General features: G+C 41.8%; 1 protein-coding gene across 2 annotated transcripts in view; it reads right to left on the reverse strand.

Moving 5' to 3' along the window:
* The window catches only part of SNTG1 (syntrophin gamma 1), a 202,035-nt gene that overhangs the window by 43,922 nt on the left and 140,613 nt on the right, over positions 1–17,500 (reverse strand). For both annotated transcript variants that reach the window (XM_027127875.1, XM_027127874.1), the window contains exons 12-13: positions 13,348–13,464; positions 12,055–12,126 (exon numbers count right to left, since the gene is read on the reverse strand). In XM_027127875.1, the coding sequence (XP_026983676.1) occupies positions 12,055–12,126; positions 13,348–13,464 (189 nt within the window). The remainder of the gene's footprint in view (positions 1–12,054; positions 12,127–13,347; positions 13,465–17,500) is intronic.

Consider the following 17,500-nt stretch of genomic DNA (forward strand, 5'->3'; position numbering starts at 1 on the left):
AAAAAAAAAAAAAAAAAAAAAAAAAAAACCAACATATTTTAAGAATAAGTTTCCTTTCATGCATACAAAAATAAGAGTATTGTCATTTTTACACATTTCTGTTGAATAGAAAATAGGTTATGTGGTATACATAAGTATATATTACAATGAATAATTTAAAACTATATAAAATGCCGCATACATACACACATATATACACTAATGAAATATGCTTTAATATACATAACATTGTTGGAAAATAGACATTATAAAAGTAATTGAGCATGGTACAACTCACAGCCATCACTTATAGCTGGAATGAAAATACCCCTCTCTCCTTTTGTATGTAATTCTTTTCCATGACTGACTTTTAAAAACCTATATTCACTGACTCACTTTATGTTCCTACACAAATAAAATACAATCACAGGACGTTTATAACTCTGATTTTACATAAATACAAAGCATACAGGTACTCTTCTGTCCAAAATAAGTTTAATTTCTGCAATCAAATTTGATGAAATCTTAGTTTACGCGTTACAAGTGATCTATTATACAGCATGTATTGTATTAGCTCCCAAATTATCAGATCAATTAATAAATACATTCTGTGTCAATTTCTCTTTTGTTTAGATGGCTAGCTATGACTTCTGTGTATTTGAAAGCACTTCCCCAGAAAAACAGCAGTATAGGGGAGAAGATAAACCAAACAGAATGACGCTTAAATATGTGTTGAATTTTATCATACTGTGTGTGCATGTCCTGTCCTTAGGGTCCTTCGGACGGAAACCCAGTGCAGATGGGAGGTCTCTCCACTGCAGGGCATCTGCTGTCAGGGGTACCAAGTCGGGTGGAGCTGTGAGCACGCGCCTTCAGTCTCCCTGCTGTGTTGCAGCCTTTGCTTCCGTGTGACCAGGGCCCGGGGTGCTGCCCGCGAGGACCAGAGGTCAAACGGAAGGCTGGTGAACAAAGGGAGACAAGCCCGAGAGGCGGGCTGGGGGGCGTGGGCGGAAGTGGTGGACAGAGCGACTGCCGTCCTCTGCCCGTGTCCCCCTCTGCCGCTCTCCTTCACCTTCCAGTGCTCGTGGGCCTCGAGCCTCGCCCAGCAGAGAGAGGGGCTGGCTCTGGAGCCCCGTAAGGGCAACATCTCACAGTCCGGTGAGGAAACTGAGTCTCTTTGCAGTGCTTGGAACACAATCACGTAATTTTACACCGTGTGTTCACCAACCTTCGTTCACCAGCTTTTTGTCCCCCAAGTCAAGAAGCCCAAGCCCATTCAGATCTGGTTATACCAGGATCCCTGACATGATGTGCACATTCTACGTGAGCACATCAGGAGAAGACTGTTGGGTTCATGGTCCTTGAATCGGTAGATTAAGCAAGTCTTTTTTTTTTAAATTTATTTTACTTTATTTATTTATTTATTTTTGGCTGCGTTGGGTATTCATTGCTGCGCGTGGGCTTTCTCTACTTGTGGCGAGTGGGGGCTACTCTTCATTGCGGTGCACGGGCTTCTCATTGCGGTGGCTTCTCTTGTTGTGAAGCACAGGCTCTAGGCGTGTGGGCTTCAGTAGTTGTGGCTCGCGGGCTCAGTAGTTGTGGCTTGTGGGCTCTAGAGCGCAGGCTTAGTAGTTGTGGCGCACGGGCTTAGTTGCTCTGTGGCATGTGGGATCTTCCTGGACCAGGGCTCGAACCCGTGTCCCCTGCATTGGCAGGCAGATTCTTAACCACTGCGCCACCAGGGAAGCCCCAGAATAAGCAAGTCTTTAAGATGAAATTGCCTGTTACACAAGCACCCCTTCTGCAGAAGCGGCGTGCACGCCTGCTCCCTCCTCCCTCTGGCGCACAGCTAAGCAGGTGGATGTGTGAGTTGTAGGAATTTCAATGATGGAGACAATTATATGCTCAAAGAAAGTCCCCTAATGGAGGGCAGTGGAGAAAGAGAAGCACCGGGGTCAACCAGCCAGGCTTGCGTTCCCACCTCTGCTGCTGGCTGTGCAGCAAGAGGTCCCGGGAATGACTCCTCAGAGGCTCCCACCGCTGGGATGGAGGCGTCCGTGCGTGGCTTCCACTTGGGACGTGGTACCAGAAAGACCTGCCATTGAATGATAGCCTTGTCTCTGGTCTCTGGGGCCTGAGTTCTCTTTCTGTGATGTGTGTGGTTGTCACAGAGCTGATATCACACCAGGGAAAGGTGACCTCGAAGAGTCACAGTGATCTCATCCCAGAGACGTGAGTCCAGTCACTTCATTTCCAGGACTTGCTCAAAAGACTGTCCTCTGATTCCAGGGACGGAAGGGACACATCATTCAATACTTATTTGGACTAAGGAAAAACACATCTAGCCCTTTACATTTGCCAGAAGGTCGTATCATTCACGAAATGGGATAAAAGTAGAGGAACCACCTTGGAGGACATGACCGATGCCACTTTAGGGTGACACACATTTCAAGAGCAATTCAGAGACAGAAATCCCTAACATTTATCCAGCGCTTATGAAGTACCCTTTCTTAGCTTACTTCTTCAAACCAACAACCCAGAAGGTAGCTATAATTATAATTCCTGACATAATGGTGAGAATTCTGAAATAAAGATAGCTAAGTAATTTATCAGAGATTTACCAGAAGTCGAGCCCAGGCAACCTGCTGCTGATTCCTACTGTACACACGCCTGCTCTTTCCCTCAACCAGCTAACCTGGTAATCACGTTAGTATGGTATTTAGAAACTGAACAGAAACATGTGGTACGTGATGGACGGCTGAAGGACAAACACACTGTAGGGAAACAAAGAAGAAAGTAGTAAAATTATCTAATGGGATAAGAGTAACCATAAATCTATTGCTAAGAATTGTCTTAGTTCCTATTAAGTACATTTGCTCTTCCAAACGAACAATGATACAGGAAGAGAATAACTACAGTAACTCTATAGCAAAACTGAACTTTATTCCATGTTTTGATAAAACAAAAATATGTCAAAAGGCTAGCTATTACTTCCAAAACATCATAACAAATATTTCCAAATCACAAAACTACACACACACACACACACACACACACACACACACACACCTCTGTAACTATAGCTACGTATATCCTCGGAAAAGAAAACATCTCACAGGAGTGCATTATTTTCCTCTCAATGATATTTTGTTGGCCACGACAAATTGAAACTCGATGAAGAATTTTCTCAATAAATAGTTTTTTTAAAATTAGGAACACAGTTGATTTTGACAAGATCCAACTGATTGATAGATGTAATCCCAAATGTAGAATTTAACTGTTCTAATTTTGTTATTTAGAAAAATACGTTAATTGAAAATATTTTGGATATTTCAGAGCCAGAGAGACTCTTTTCCTTACAGATGAGATAGAACAATTTTAAAGCTGCCAAACTGAAAGCGGAAGAAACAAGTAATGAAATCTAATCACATAAGTTAAATTTAATCAAGGAGGTTCGTGCATGTATTAAACAACGAGAAAACCTAACCCGCTCCAAAGTCCATCTCTAACAGTGTGTCTCGACACACTCAGGGTAACCATGACAGGCTGGCAGGACGGAGCAGCAAGGTTCCAGAAAGTGGGATCCTCATGTGCAACTTCTACACAGCACTCGAGTAGTTGTCACCTAGGGTTCCTCTAATCTTCACTTTTTGGGATGGTGAGCAATGGGCCTGATCTATTCAACTCTTTAAAATATGCAAAGGATGAGTAAGACGAGGTGGGCAGTGCACAGTGTGTGCTGCTGAGCTTCTGTAAGAAACACTGTCAACCACAGAAGCTGATGGCATTCTAAAGAAACAGCTAGCAAAATAACAAGAATACTTTTCTTGATAAAGTAATGTGTAACAGTAAAAGTATAGTTATTATTAATAAAAACGAAGTGATGTGATTGAAAACTGGTACTGCAAACTCTCTATGCCACTGCATCATTAAAAAACAAAAGGGACTTCGCTGGTGGCATGGTCGTTAAGAATCCGCCTGCAACGCCGGGGACACGGGTTCGAGCCCTGGACCGGGAAGATCCCACATGCCGCGGAGCAACTAAGCTCGTGTGCCACAACTACCGAGCCTGCGCTCTAGAGCCCGCGAGCCACAACTGCTGAGCCTGCTCGCCACAACTACTGAAGCCTGTGAGCCTAGAGCCCATGCTCTGCAACAAGAGAGGCCACCGCAGTGAGAAGCCGGCGCACCGCAACAAAGACCCAATGCAGCCAAAAAGTAAAATAAAATAAATAAATAAATAAATAAGGTATTCTAGACCAGTTTGAAGGAGATTTCAACACTTTTCTTCAAGGGTCTGACATCTGGTTTCCTTCAGTTTTTTAAAAATTTCATTTATTTTTTTATACAGCAGGCTCTTATTAGTCATCCACCTTATACACATCAGGGTACACATGTCAATCCCAGTCTCCCAGTTCATCCCACCACCACCCCCCAACCACTTTCCCCCCTTGGTGTCCATACGTTTGTTCTCTACATCTGCGTCTCTATTTCTGCCCCGCAAACCAGTTCATCTGTACCATTTTTCTAGGTTCCACATATATGCATTAATATATGATATTTGTTTTTTCTCTTTCTGAGTTACTTCACTCTGTATCACAGTCTCTAGGTCCATCCACGTCTCTGCAAATGAGCCAATTTCGTTCCTTTTTATGGCTGAGTAATATTCCATTGATACGTGTACCACATCTTCAGTATTAAAACTGTATTTTCACTTTTAAAAACAGTAATATAAGCTTTTGGAAGGTCAAACAGTTTTAACATTTCATACAATTGGAAATTTGCAAGGCAGAAACTTTCTGTAAACAGAAATCCAAAAGTCTTAAGTCTGAAAAGATTATGGAAAAACTTAAAATAGACCTGAAGGAAGGAGTTTGAACTGAGTAGAGGATTACAAGTAATCCTCTTCTTAAGGGATGAATCCTTGAGATTGGCACCAAATTGATTTGGGCAACAAAACTAATTTCCTAGCTTTCTCCTACACAAAGTCTATGTTCTACTAACTGCCCACACAAAATTTTACTAACCAGACAATTCATATAGAGATAAGTTGTCACTTATTTTAAATACTTCAAAAATATTCAATTTATTCATATTTTATATTATATAAATTTTTATTTAGAATATTCTAGGAAGGTTTTCCTAACATAGTTATACTGTCATATTTTATTAAAATTAGTGGAGTACATTAAAATATTAAGTTTTTTTTTTTTTTTTTTTGCGGTACGTGGGCCTCTCACTGCTGTGGCCTCTCCCGTTGTGGAGCACAGGCTCCAGACACGCAGGCTCAGTGGACACGGCTCACGGGCCCAGCCACTCCGCGGCATGTGGGATCTTCTCGGACCGGGGCATGAACCCGCATCCCCTGTACCGGCAGGCGGACTCTCAACCACTGTGCCACCAGGGAAGCCTAAAATATTGAGATTTTAAAAAGCATTGCTCCCCAGTGCTTATTTTCAGAATGATAGTCAGGCTGTGCTTCTAACGCAGAATGAAGGGGAAGGGAATTCTGCAACATGAAGTTGTAATAATTCATAAATATCTTGCTCTTAGACCCACTTACATGGGTAAGGAATGCCCCCTAGACACTTAGATATCGAGAAAGAGAGAGGATTTTGGTTTATTTGGAAAGCAAGATTAAATATCTTTTGTGCATTAAGTCCTTCATGAGAAGAGGCAACTGAATCCTTTTATTAACACGTCCTTTTCCTAAGAGATATTTGTTTGTTTGAAAAAAGGACCTTGAATTGCTTTGGAAGCTTCATGAAAACACTGTAAGGCTGTACTTTTTATAACTAAAAGGACAAAGAAACACTTGAGGAATCATCAGATCAGTCACAGAAATCATGTACAATTATTTAAAACATTTGACACATCAGTGTTTTGTTCACACCTGACACAGAAAATGTAATGCAAATGGTATAACTTAAGGAAAAAATAATAATGTAAAAATGATATGGATGTGTGTGTCACTATATAAGGACAAAGGGAAATGGTGAGAACTTCCAGAAGGAAAAGAAATGATGCCTTTGAGCTTTCAAGAGTGTAAACAGGTCAATAAAACAAATCTTTAAAAATGAGATATAAGTAGTTAGCACTCTGGGACTTGAAAGATGTTTCGGAAAAACAGAAATAAGTACTTTATGTAACAGTTGTGCGTTTATGGAGCCCTAACAGAAGAGTGGGTACGTGCTAGCATATTAATAAATCCAAGAACATGTTACTAAGATAACAAAAATAAAAGATGAAATCACATTTTTATCAATGGTGATCACTGTATTGCATTAAGAAAGGAAGCAGGCTGTGAACAGGGGGCTGGGTGTTCCGGACAAAGTCACTCTTGCTTTGATCTGCCGCTGGGGCTCCAACAGCCCGAGCTCAGTCAGGGGAGCCTAGGTCCTCACCGAGAGCAGCAAGGCTCCTTGAGTTTGCAGTCGGTGAAGAGACTAAAAGAATCAGGGACATTTAGTTCTATTATTGGAGGAAACAAAATTAAAACATATTTTAAGAAGCTTGGATTTTAGGAAGTGATTACACATTTTAAAGCAATACATTAAAAAACCAAGAACGGGAATCATTTTAAAATGAGGTATAAAATGTGAAACAATCAATAAACCTTCTCAGAAAAACTGTGACTTAAAAAAAGAAAAGGGCTACAAGTATGTTCGGAAAACGCAGAGACACGTCTTTTTTACTAAGATGGTCTCCCTTGCAGAACCTGAAAGACAAGTGTTTCTGCAAACATCAGCACACGAGTCAACCACTTTGGATGACGTCGGTCTCCACTCCCTGCTCCCCGTGTGTCTCCTCGTGTGATGGTTGGCGGGACAATTACTATTGTAATTGCTTCCACATCATTCGGGTAGGGCCTGTCCTTCTCTCACCAGGAAGAATCTGACCACTGGACTTGAACTCCTAAGTCCAGCTGTAGGATGAGATCCTGGTCACAGGGACACGGGGGTGTCCTCCGGGGGCAGGTGACACTGGCCCAGTGACTCGTGGTTTCTCCTCATTTTAAATGTTCATTTTTGTGACTAATTTTATATTCCTACTTCTGCAATCTTTTTATTAGTGAGGCCCCCAAATTGACTAAGTGACAGGTTCCCTGACATCTGGACACCCCTGGGGATTGACATCCATACCCGAGGGCCTTTATGGTGAAGTGTGTCCAGTGTGGCCTGAGTGTGGCCTCCGTTCATTGTCTAGGCCACTGGCTTTGCCACTTTCTAGAAAATATCTGCTGACCGGCCCTCCTTCTTCCTGGTTCTGCAAAAAACAACAGAATTCTAGTTTTTGGTTTTTTCCATTTTTCTCTTATCTCCGTACTGTTTGGGTTCCCCTCCGATTGTCCAGTCCTAAGTCTGAGACACGTCGCATCTGGACACGTCAGTAGTCAGATGTGCACACTGTTGAACGCTCAGAGCTCAGGGCCGAGGTCAGGGAGCACGTGTGCATCGGGGGCGTCAGGGTGGAAATGCCGGGGTGCCCGGGGCGCAGAGGGGATGAGATCTACTGCCGGGGAGCGGTCTGCCTTAGGTAAGAGCGGGGATTGGCCGTCAGGACAGGCCTGCCGGGGGCCGCAGTAACCCAGCTGGCTGAGGACTTCGTAAGGAGGCGGTAGGGTCACCCCCGGGGAGCGCGAAGTGTGTGCTGACGTTGCGAGAAAGGAAGGAGCTTTAACCTCCGTCCTGCTGGATTAGGCCAGAGGACGGACCACGGAAACACTCCAGCGCTAGTGCGAGGCAGAATTAAAGGCGTGGTGTCTTTCTCCAGCTCCGTCCGGCTGCACTGCTCGGTTCTGGTCAGAGCTGGGGCAGCCGCTCTGCAGTAAGTCAGACGGGCAAGAGCTGTGGTCAGGGACTGCCTCCGCAGCACGTGGCTGACCCGGGGGGCACGGCGACCGGAGCATCGCCTTTGTGACGTCTTCCGCCGCCCGACCCTCCCGCCCCCGGCCCCGCCCGCGCCCTTCCGGGCACTGGTCCTCTCCGGCCCGGATCTCCGCCGCAGCCCTGGGACCGCCTCCTCCGCGGAGCCCGGCCCATCTCACGGTGGAGACCGGGCGGCCGGCTCTGCCGCGGCTCGCGCTCGCCCTCCTGCCGGGCCTCTCCTTCGTCCTTCAGATAAGGTTCACAGTCCTGATTCTCATCTTCGCACCCGAACACCAGCGCAGACCTCCGACCCAAGCACATCACCGCGGTGCTGAGCATTTTTAGCTGTGGCGAAGGACACACACTCCTCGCACACCTGGGCGCGCTCACACGTGCCCTCCTGAGCCCGGGATGCCCCCTCCCCGCCATATCACCGGACTCCTAACCCTGTAACCGCAACGCGTCCTCCTCAGCCGAGTCCTTTAATGAGCGTCTACATTTCAGTCTGTTTAAGGCCTCCCTCCAAAGGACCTAAATCCCCTCATCAGCTGGGCTTTCTGTGAGCTCCGGCCCCTCTGCAGTTGTGCTGAATCCCTGGTACCCAGTGGGGCGATCGGCACATGAATGATACTCAACGAATATTTGATAAATGAATTCATAAATAAAAACGCATTCACAAACCAATGAACGAATTGCTAATCTTCACAACAACCTGTGCTTTCTTCGCCCCACTGAACAGATGAAGAGGTCGACAAGTCCACAGAGCCCGACACATCGGCAAAGGGCAACAACACGTGGAAGTGAGAGTCGCCACTTACTGCCACGTGCCTTATTCTGAACCCTTGCTCTCCCCCTTGTTGCCGGGCTGGCTTTCTCATTGGCGTTTCTTTCCTATTTATCAACGCTCATACCGAGAGAGAAAGAAGCCAGAGTACAAGTTGATGGGCACAGATTTTTGAGACAGCCTGCAAGGTTCACATCTGTAGGTCTGAACTTCACCGGCTGTGTGACCTTGAGTTATTTATTTAAACATTCTTTGCCTCTGTTTCCATATCTGTAAAATGGGAATAATAGGAACTGCCTCACAGTGGTGTAAAGATTAAATATATTATTATATAAGCACTTAGAAGAATACCTGGCACTGCACATGAACTGTATATTCTGGGTAACTATTACTGCTTCATTTTTGTTGTTACGGGTGTAGCTTTGGGTCAGAAGAGAGTGGGTTTTCCTGATTAGTGGTCCGAGGCCAGATGTTCCGTGGTCCAGATCAATGAAATGTGCCTTATGTGAGGGACCCCTTTCTGGAGAGAGAAGCCTGCCCCTCGCCCAGCTGCACAGGACTGTTACGTGGTGGGACGGGTGACTGAGTTACACAAGGGGCCCCTTCAACTCGCTCCCCAGACCCAACCATCGGAGTCTGGGCTCCCTGGGAAGCCAGCCCTCCTCCAGCACTGATCTGCCTGCAGGAAAAGAACCCATTTCACACTGAGCCTTGCGTCCATGCCTTGTTCTTGTGCTACGTGAAGTTTCCCTTTGTGAAAGACAGTCCTCAACCGATAACGTCGTATGTCAAGTGTAAATCCAGGAAGCATGGAACGTGCCCGCTGCCCTCACGAAGAGAGCTTTCCTATATACATACAAGTGACAGTAGACATGTACTAATCAGTATCTGAAAATATTATCTCCAGGCCTCATAACCTAGGTAAAAATTTTCCCAAAGCAACTAATGGGCTTATAGCAAATATTGTGTGGGAAGACCAATGAGACGGGCTGTTCGATTTTACTCTGGGCAGAGTGCTAACACGTGGGCACTTTCGGATACTGACGGTAGCAGTATAAATTATTATGGCTCTTCTAGAGACAATTTAGACACATAAACCTAGCCTCTTGACCATATCAGGATATTTCCACCCAGGATGTCCAAAATTCAGAATTTAGATTAAAGGAAATACTTCGGAAGTTAACAAAAGTTTGTGGGCAAAGATCAATTCTTCACTGGGTTTTTTTTTTTTTTTTTTTTTGGCCTCTTTAACCAAACGTGCGTCACCCTAAGAAAAATGTAAGCTCAGTGACAGCAGGGCTGTTTCTGCGTTTGTCTCCAGCTATTCAGTGCTTAGCCGATAACCTGGTAAGTAGCAACACTCAACAATGATCTGTTAAATAAATCAAAGGGGGCTTCCCTGGTGGCGCAGTGGTAGAGAATCTGCCTGCCAATGCAGGGGACATGGGTTCGAGCCCTGGTATGGGAAGATCCCACATGCCGTGGAGCAACTAAGCCCGTGAGCCACAACTACTGAGCCTGCGCGTCTGGAGCCTGTGCTCCGCAACAAGAGAGGCCGCAATAGTGAGAGGCCTGCGCACCGCGATGAAGAGTGGCCCCCGCTCGCCGCAACTAGAGAAAGCCCACAGAAACGAAGATCCAACACAGCCAAAAATAAAATAAAATAAAACAAAATAATTTAAATAAATCAAAGGATGACAGTTGTGATATGTGTGACGGAACAAATGCGGAGGTACCTAAACGGCAAAACTCAGGTACTGGCCAGAAAGTACGGCCACGTGATCAGATAAGATAAAACAATAAGTCATATTTCTTGAAGAATCTTAACTGACATAAAAATCTCAAGTCACATTATATGAAAAAGCAGATTCAAACCAAATTCTAACTTCGCACAAATAATTTTTAAAAAGAAATAAAATAATGAGTGTTTACGTGGAGCCGGGCCTAATTCTCAGTCTCTCCTTTAAACTTGTCCTTAGAGACTGCATTATTTTTGAAAGTTCAAAATAAAGACCAGGTAGCTACTTGGAAATAATTTAAGACTAAACAACAGTATAGAAATGCAGGCTGGATTACTATTATGAAAAAGTTATATTAATGTATGGATAGGGTGTGGACAAATAAACTGTTAGGGTAGTTAATTTCTGGGTTTCTTTATCTTTTCTTTCTCTCCCTCCCTTCTTTCCTTCCCTCCTGCCTTCCTTCCTTCCTTTATCTCTTTCATTCTTTCTTTTTAATTTCACTAGTTCTTTTTTTGGTAAAAAACTAAAATCCCATTAGGAAGCTATGTCATTAGCTACTTTGGTAGTTACTGGGGAGCTGGGTGCGACCTCCTTTCCTTCAGATGCTGCCACATCTTTTAGGAGTTGCCAGAACTGCTTTGCTGACAGTAAACTCACGGGTATTAGAGTTTTTCCACCACCGATAGTCCCACAATAGAACCAAAACCATCCACAGCGAGGTGCAAGCCATGACCTGTTTTTATTCAGCTCTTGTGCTCTTGTGAATGTCAGCTTTAATCTAGGATTCTTCTGGACGGAAGAAAAAATTATGAACACTTTGGAGGTAATCATATTTTCTTTGTCTCCCTGCCTTCAGACACTTTTGATTCTATTCATTATGTTGTAAATGTTCCAGCATTTTCTACTCCGCTGATTCTTTAACTGGAAGAGAAGTAACTGACGTAAAACACAAGGAACTTGGTTCTCCTTGGTTACACAAACAAGGTCAACCTTAACTCGGATTTAATATCAGTCTGTAGTACTTCCAACCCTACAGACCCCAGATTGGAAAGGGACGAGATTATTATTTAGGTTTATATAAATCATTCCCATTTTGATTCTTAAAAATGGCCACAAAAACTGTTTGGAATTTTACAGAATTCTCAATGACTTTCCATTGCAACAATCCCGTGTACAGCACAGAAATTTAACGGATTTATGACAATTATATATTCGTTTCCACACCCAGAGAGACAACCTAACCATGGGATTTAAACATATTTTAAACATACCTTTCTTTGCATATACCTTTATATTTTCTGTACTTTCTAATTCCAAGTCTTATCCAAATCTTTCTCTCCTGTACTTTACACAGCAAATAGGACTATGGTAATAATTGTGGTTTAAACTCAGACAATTTCCAGTTGACTTTCTACTTCATCCTCAAAGGACCCCTGACAAGCTTCCTCGTGTTTCCACTGCCCCCCCACATGGAGGAAACTCGGAATCTGCTTCAGAATTATCGAAGCCGAGCATTTCTCTTCACTCTACCTTTTCTCATACGTGTTTTTCTTTTCTTTGTCTTTACCTTGTATTTTCCTTCATATCCATGCATCACTTGTTTTCATGAACTACCTATTAGCCCAGAACCCCTCCTGGCCGAGGAAAAGCCATTATGATCATCAGTGCTTGCTGGTCCTACCTTGAGAACCTTGCACATAATCTCATAAACTGAAAACGTTTTCTCTGCTCGGGTCCAGTCCCACGTGGTCACCTTGAAAAGATGAGAAACTAATACATCATTTGTTTTAGAAAGATGGCCCCTGCTTTTCTCTTTATTATACACTATGGTGGACACCTGGAGCTTCACATGTGCTCTAGGCCATCTCTAAGTTGTGAGGTTCTCCTCCTAGACGTCCTTGACCTTCAACAATGTTTCTGTTTCCTTTCTCCTAAGTTTCACACCATTTCTCTCCCTCTTTCAGCAGATGTTTTATATTATAAGCAACAATTTACCTTTGCTCAGTGTCTTGATGTGTTTTAAGTAGTGTGTGCATTCTCTCTACATAAATACTAAGTGTTTTTTGGGGGTGGGATTCATTTTTTTATATGGGGAATATAGCCAATATTTTGGGTAACTGTAAATGGAAAATACTAAGTGTTCATATTTCACACATGTCATAGTTTTTTCTCCATTTACCACCTGTTACATGCAAAGAATACTAGATACCATATCCACGCTGGCTTTGATCTTTAAGAAAGATATAGTTTACATCAGGAAGTCACACCATGTTCTGAACATCGTGAAACACCAAACACCACGGTGAAGCTGTTTCACTTGTTTGTGTCTGAAACATGTATTAGTCTGTCCAGTCATAAGAAATTATTCAGAGTAGGAATAATGTAAAAGGTATAAATATTTATGTTTTTTTCCCCTGTCTTCCGGGTGATTTGAACTTTGTGTAGACATAGATATTCGAAATTACAGCAAGTCTAACCTGATCCCGCCAAGACCCTATGTGGTATTAGACCTGTAAGTGAGTGGTCTGGCTTTAATATGTATAGTCAATAAATATTCATTGAGGAGCTACTGTTGTGTAAAGTACATGTTTCCAAAAGCAAGGCCTCAGGTGCAGCAGATCGCCATACATATTTAACACGAAGCCTGATGACGAGATATGGGATGTAACAGATTATCACAAACACCACTGATTTGACTTAGACAGACCTGTGCCATATAGATAAACATTCAGCCTGTCATAAATGTCGACACAGAAATGCCTTCTAGGTTTTTCAAGGATTATAAAGCCAATGTTTAATGCCAGAACTTATATCTTTAGCAAGAAATTCTCAGAAGCATTTGGACTGTTTTCTATTTTTTTCTGTATCTTATTTTCGAAATATATTGGTAACATATCATTTGTTATTGTTAAGCTGATGTCACTCTGTTATGATAATATGGGAAAAATAAGGAATGTTGAACAGAAACACTTACTGGAGGTGCCAGAAACTTATAAAGACACGAGCCCCGCAGGGCTAGGAACGCCGGCGAGTACGCGCTGTCCTGCAGGGGACCTTGTTCCCGTGTTTCACACCAGCCCATGTAGACAATCTGCAAGGAAGCGGAACACGACGACCGGTCAAAAAAGCCGCATTTCAGGTGGCTTGTGTGGTTTTCTGGTATCTTTTGTGGTATTTTAATTTTCTCATAAAATTATCAGTTTAATTGATGCAAAAAGTATATTAAGATTTTATGTTTCCATCAATGTTTATCAAGAAACAAACGTTACCTTCACGGAACCAACAATTACGTTGATAACTGATTTCTCAAGAGAAAGAATGAAAGCCAGAGTATCATGGAACATAAACTTCAATGTATAAAATGAGAACAACCACCAGCCTAGAATTTCATATGCAGCAAAATTATTATTTTTTTCATGAATTAATAGGGCTAACCCAAATTTAAGATAATGTTATGTATCTATATTTATACTGGTGGATTAAGGCTGAAAGTCATAGCAACTGGGCACTGCTTTCTTTCAACTGACAAATATATTCAGAGAAGAGAAATATTTTGACTTACAGTATACCACTAGTCTAACTTTGTGTTTGCTTTCCATGGGGAAAAAACCCCCCAACAAAACACCTTCCTATTTACACGTAAGTCGTCCTCAACCTGAGAAATATTACAGGGACGTTAATGCAGTTCAATGTTGTGTTACCATTAGCTCAGAATCACATATAAAATTATCCGGAGGCAGACTGTACATATCTATCGTGCTGTTTGTTGCCTCTGGAGGCAGACTGTACATATCTATCGTGCTGTTTGTTGCCTCAGCAACAATTAGGTTGAGGTTCTTTTGCTTTAGAAAGTGTGAATGTCTTACTTTATGGTGACAATTAATATATTACATTCGGCCCTGAGTATTCAAGCGTTCCGCACTGACAGGTTCAACCAGCTGCGGACTGTAAACACAGCACACAATGCGCGGTCGTTTGAATTTGCAAATTGGAACCGCGGGTGTGGGAGAGGGGTTTGTGGCGCTTGAGCCTCTGCAGGGTTTGGTTTTGGAAACAGTCCTCTGCAGGTACCAAGGGACAGCTGTATAATCTGGATAATAAACATAGCAGTTAGACAGGAAGAAGCAAAAATGTTAAATAAGCATGTTGTACTGGTCCCTGTTTGCAACATAAAGACAACTTTGTGGGTATTAATGACTATTAACACTAGACCCAGTAGACATGGTCTATCTTGCTATCATATTGTAGAGAAACAGCTGCTTTTGTTCTTTTTCCTTCAAAAGCAGATTTAATCCTCAAAGAAACACAATACTGAGCAGATTATTCAAAACATTTGCTAAGATCTTTTATGACAAATATATGGAACACACTAGGTAATAAAATGGAAAAAAACATAGAAATGCTATTTTTAAACTTTGGAAACATTTTACCTGCTTTAAAATGTGATTCAAAGTTTTTCCTTGCTTTCATTTCTTTTTATTTTTTTCTTTTTTCTAATGGGTGAGGTTATTAACCCCTTGTTTTTTTTGTTTTTTTATTTTTTTGCGGTACGCGGGCCTCTCACTGCTGTGGCCTCTCCCGTTGCGGAGCACAGGCTCCGGACGCGCAGGCTCAGCGGCCATGGCTCACGGGCCCAGCCGCTCCGTGGCACGAGGGATCCTCCCGGACCGGGGCACGAACCCGTGTCCCCTGCATCGGCAGGTGGACTCCCAACCACTGCGCCACCAGGGAAGCCCTCATTTCTTTTTAAATTTAGTTATTCCATTACTATCTAGGTTTGCACGTTGGTCCTTAATTTTGTTCCCTTTAGCTATTTTTAACTTTGTTTGAAGGAGTTCATTCACAAGTCTTTGAAGGAAATTAAGAAAACAATCTCATTCACAATAACAACAAGGGGATAAAACACTTAGGAATAAACTTAACCAAAGAGGTGAAAGACTTGTACACTGAAAAGTATAAAGCATTAACGAAGGGAATTAAAGATACAGGTAAATAAAAAGACATCTGTGTTCATGAACTGGAAGAATTAGTATTTTAAGATATCCATAATATCCAAAGTGACCTACCAATGCAATGCAATCCCTATCAAAATCCATACGGCTTTCTTTACAGACGTAGGAAGGTCATCCTAAAATTCACAGGGTACCACAAAAGACCCTGAACAGCCACATCAATGCTGAGTAAGAAGAACAACCTGGAGGTATTTCATGTGCTGATTTTAAAATGTATTACAAAACAGCAATCATCAAAGGAGTAAGATACTGGCCTAAAAGCAGATGTCGACCAATGGAACAGAGTAGAAAATGCAGAAATAAACCCGTGCATACACATATGGTCCACAAATCTTTGACAAAGGTGCCAAGAACACACAATGGGGGATGGATAGTCTCTTCAGTAAATGGTGTTGGGAAAACTTAATATCCACCTGCAGAAGAATGAAATTGGACTTTTATCTTACACAGTATAAAAAATCAGTTCAAAATAAATTGGACGCTTAAATGGAAGACCTGAAACCATCACAGTTTTAAACTATTATGCATTTCTGACAGCTGGTGAGGCTTTGATCCTTCACTTCTAATATAAACTCAACCCAGTGTGTATACCTGTGCCCCGAGGCACATGGCAAGGATGTTCCTTGTAACGTTATTCTTAGTCCCAGCCATGTACAAATGGCTTAATATAAACCATGTACCCTACGATACATTCTGCAGATGAATATAGTAACAAATTGTGATATCATAAAGGAACAGTATACAGCAAGGAAAATGAGTACGTTATAGTTACATGGAACAACGGAAGTGAACCTCACAGAACACAGTGTTGAATAAAAGGAGATATATAATCATATATATATATATATATATATACACACACACATATATATAAAACCTATATCAAATATATATATATATATATATATATATATATATATGATTTGATTAAGACAAACTATAGTCGTGTTTTGGAATGCATTCTTGGTTGGAATAAAAAGTACTTCAGTAAAGATGACAAACGGTCAGAATAGTAGTTACTCTAGAAGCCTGCAAGCCAGCTGTGCATGGGGAAGAATACAGAGGGGGAGACACTATCTAAGCTGGAACAAGCCACTTTTCTTGACCCAGATTGTGGTTACACAGGGGTTTGGCTTTTGAATAATCAAGCTGTACATCTATGTTTTATGAACTTTCTATACATGTATTATAGTTTATAAAATCCCATTTTTAAAATAGCACACACTGTGTATTATTAATAACAGTTTTATAACAAACTCATATTAAAAATTATAGAGTTTTGTGAGTTTTATAGGAAGAAAGTGTTCCAACGAATGACAGGGTTAAATCGCCCTGTCATTCTGGGGCCCTTGCAATGATATAAAATTTTAGTTATGAATTATATCAACTTAATCATTATATTATTTCTCAATTAAGTCAGTCTTTCATTTTAATTCAATTTGATAAAACTTACAATTTCTCTGTGTTTATGACTTCTCTGCATTGGCAAGAGGAAAAAAGAGATTAAAGTGGTCTACATAATCATGAGAAGGAAATATTTGAGCTTCCTAAGACTGAACTTTGAGTTTGCTGTCTCTTCCTACATCTGTAATTTGCTGGAAGCTGAAATATTAAGGATGATATATTGATATTTTTCAAGAATTATCATTAAATACAATTTTATTAGTTTGAACTGAGTGTAGCTTGGAGGAATGAGCTCAGGATGTAACTAATAAAAATGGGATTATCGGATCTGCAAGGGATATTTCTTCATGCTTGTTCTCCAGGCCAAAGATCGACCTGATCACTTTCTATGCCAAGGAAAAGGGTTGTTCTCAGTTCTGCAGAAAGACCAAAAGGCACCTGCTGTTCCTCATCATTACCTTGACTCCTGCGAAATGATCATATGGTTGAGGAGACATAATGCATTTTCAGAAAGTTCATCCTACACTTGTCACAGCAAATAATAACTCTAAAGAAAAACTGTGTCACTTAATCTTATTTAAAAAAAAGAAACAAATGAGCAATATAGGCATAAGGATATTTCAAACAGAATGTTTTAGAAACAAGTAGAATTAAAAGAAAATAGTTTCCTATACCTATGAAATGACAAGTGAACTGCCAACCATGTATCAC

This window comes from Aethalodelphis obliquidens, unplaced genomic scaffold (assembly GCF_003676395.1).
Source record: "Aethalodelphis obliquidens isolate GAN/ISIS:26980383/991018 unplaced genomic scaffold, ASM367639v1 scaffold33, whole genome shotgun sequence".
Classification (NCBI taxonomy): Eukaryota; Metazoa; Chordata; class Mammalia; order Artiodactyla; family Delphinidae; genus Aethalodelphis; species Aethalodelphis obliquidens.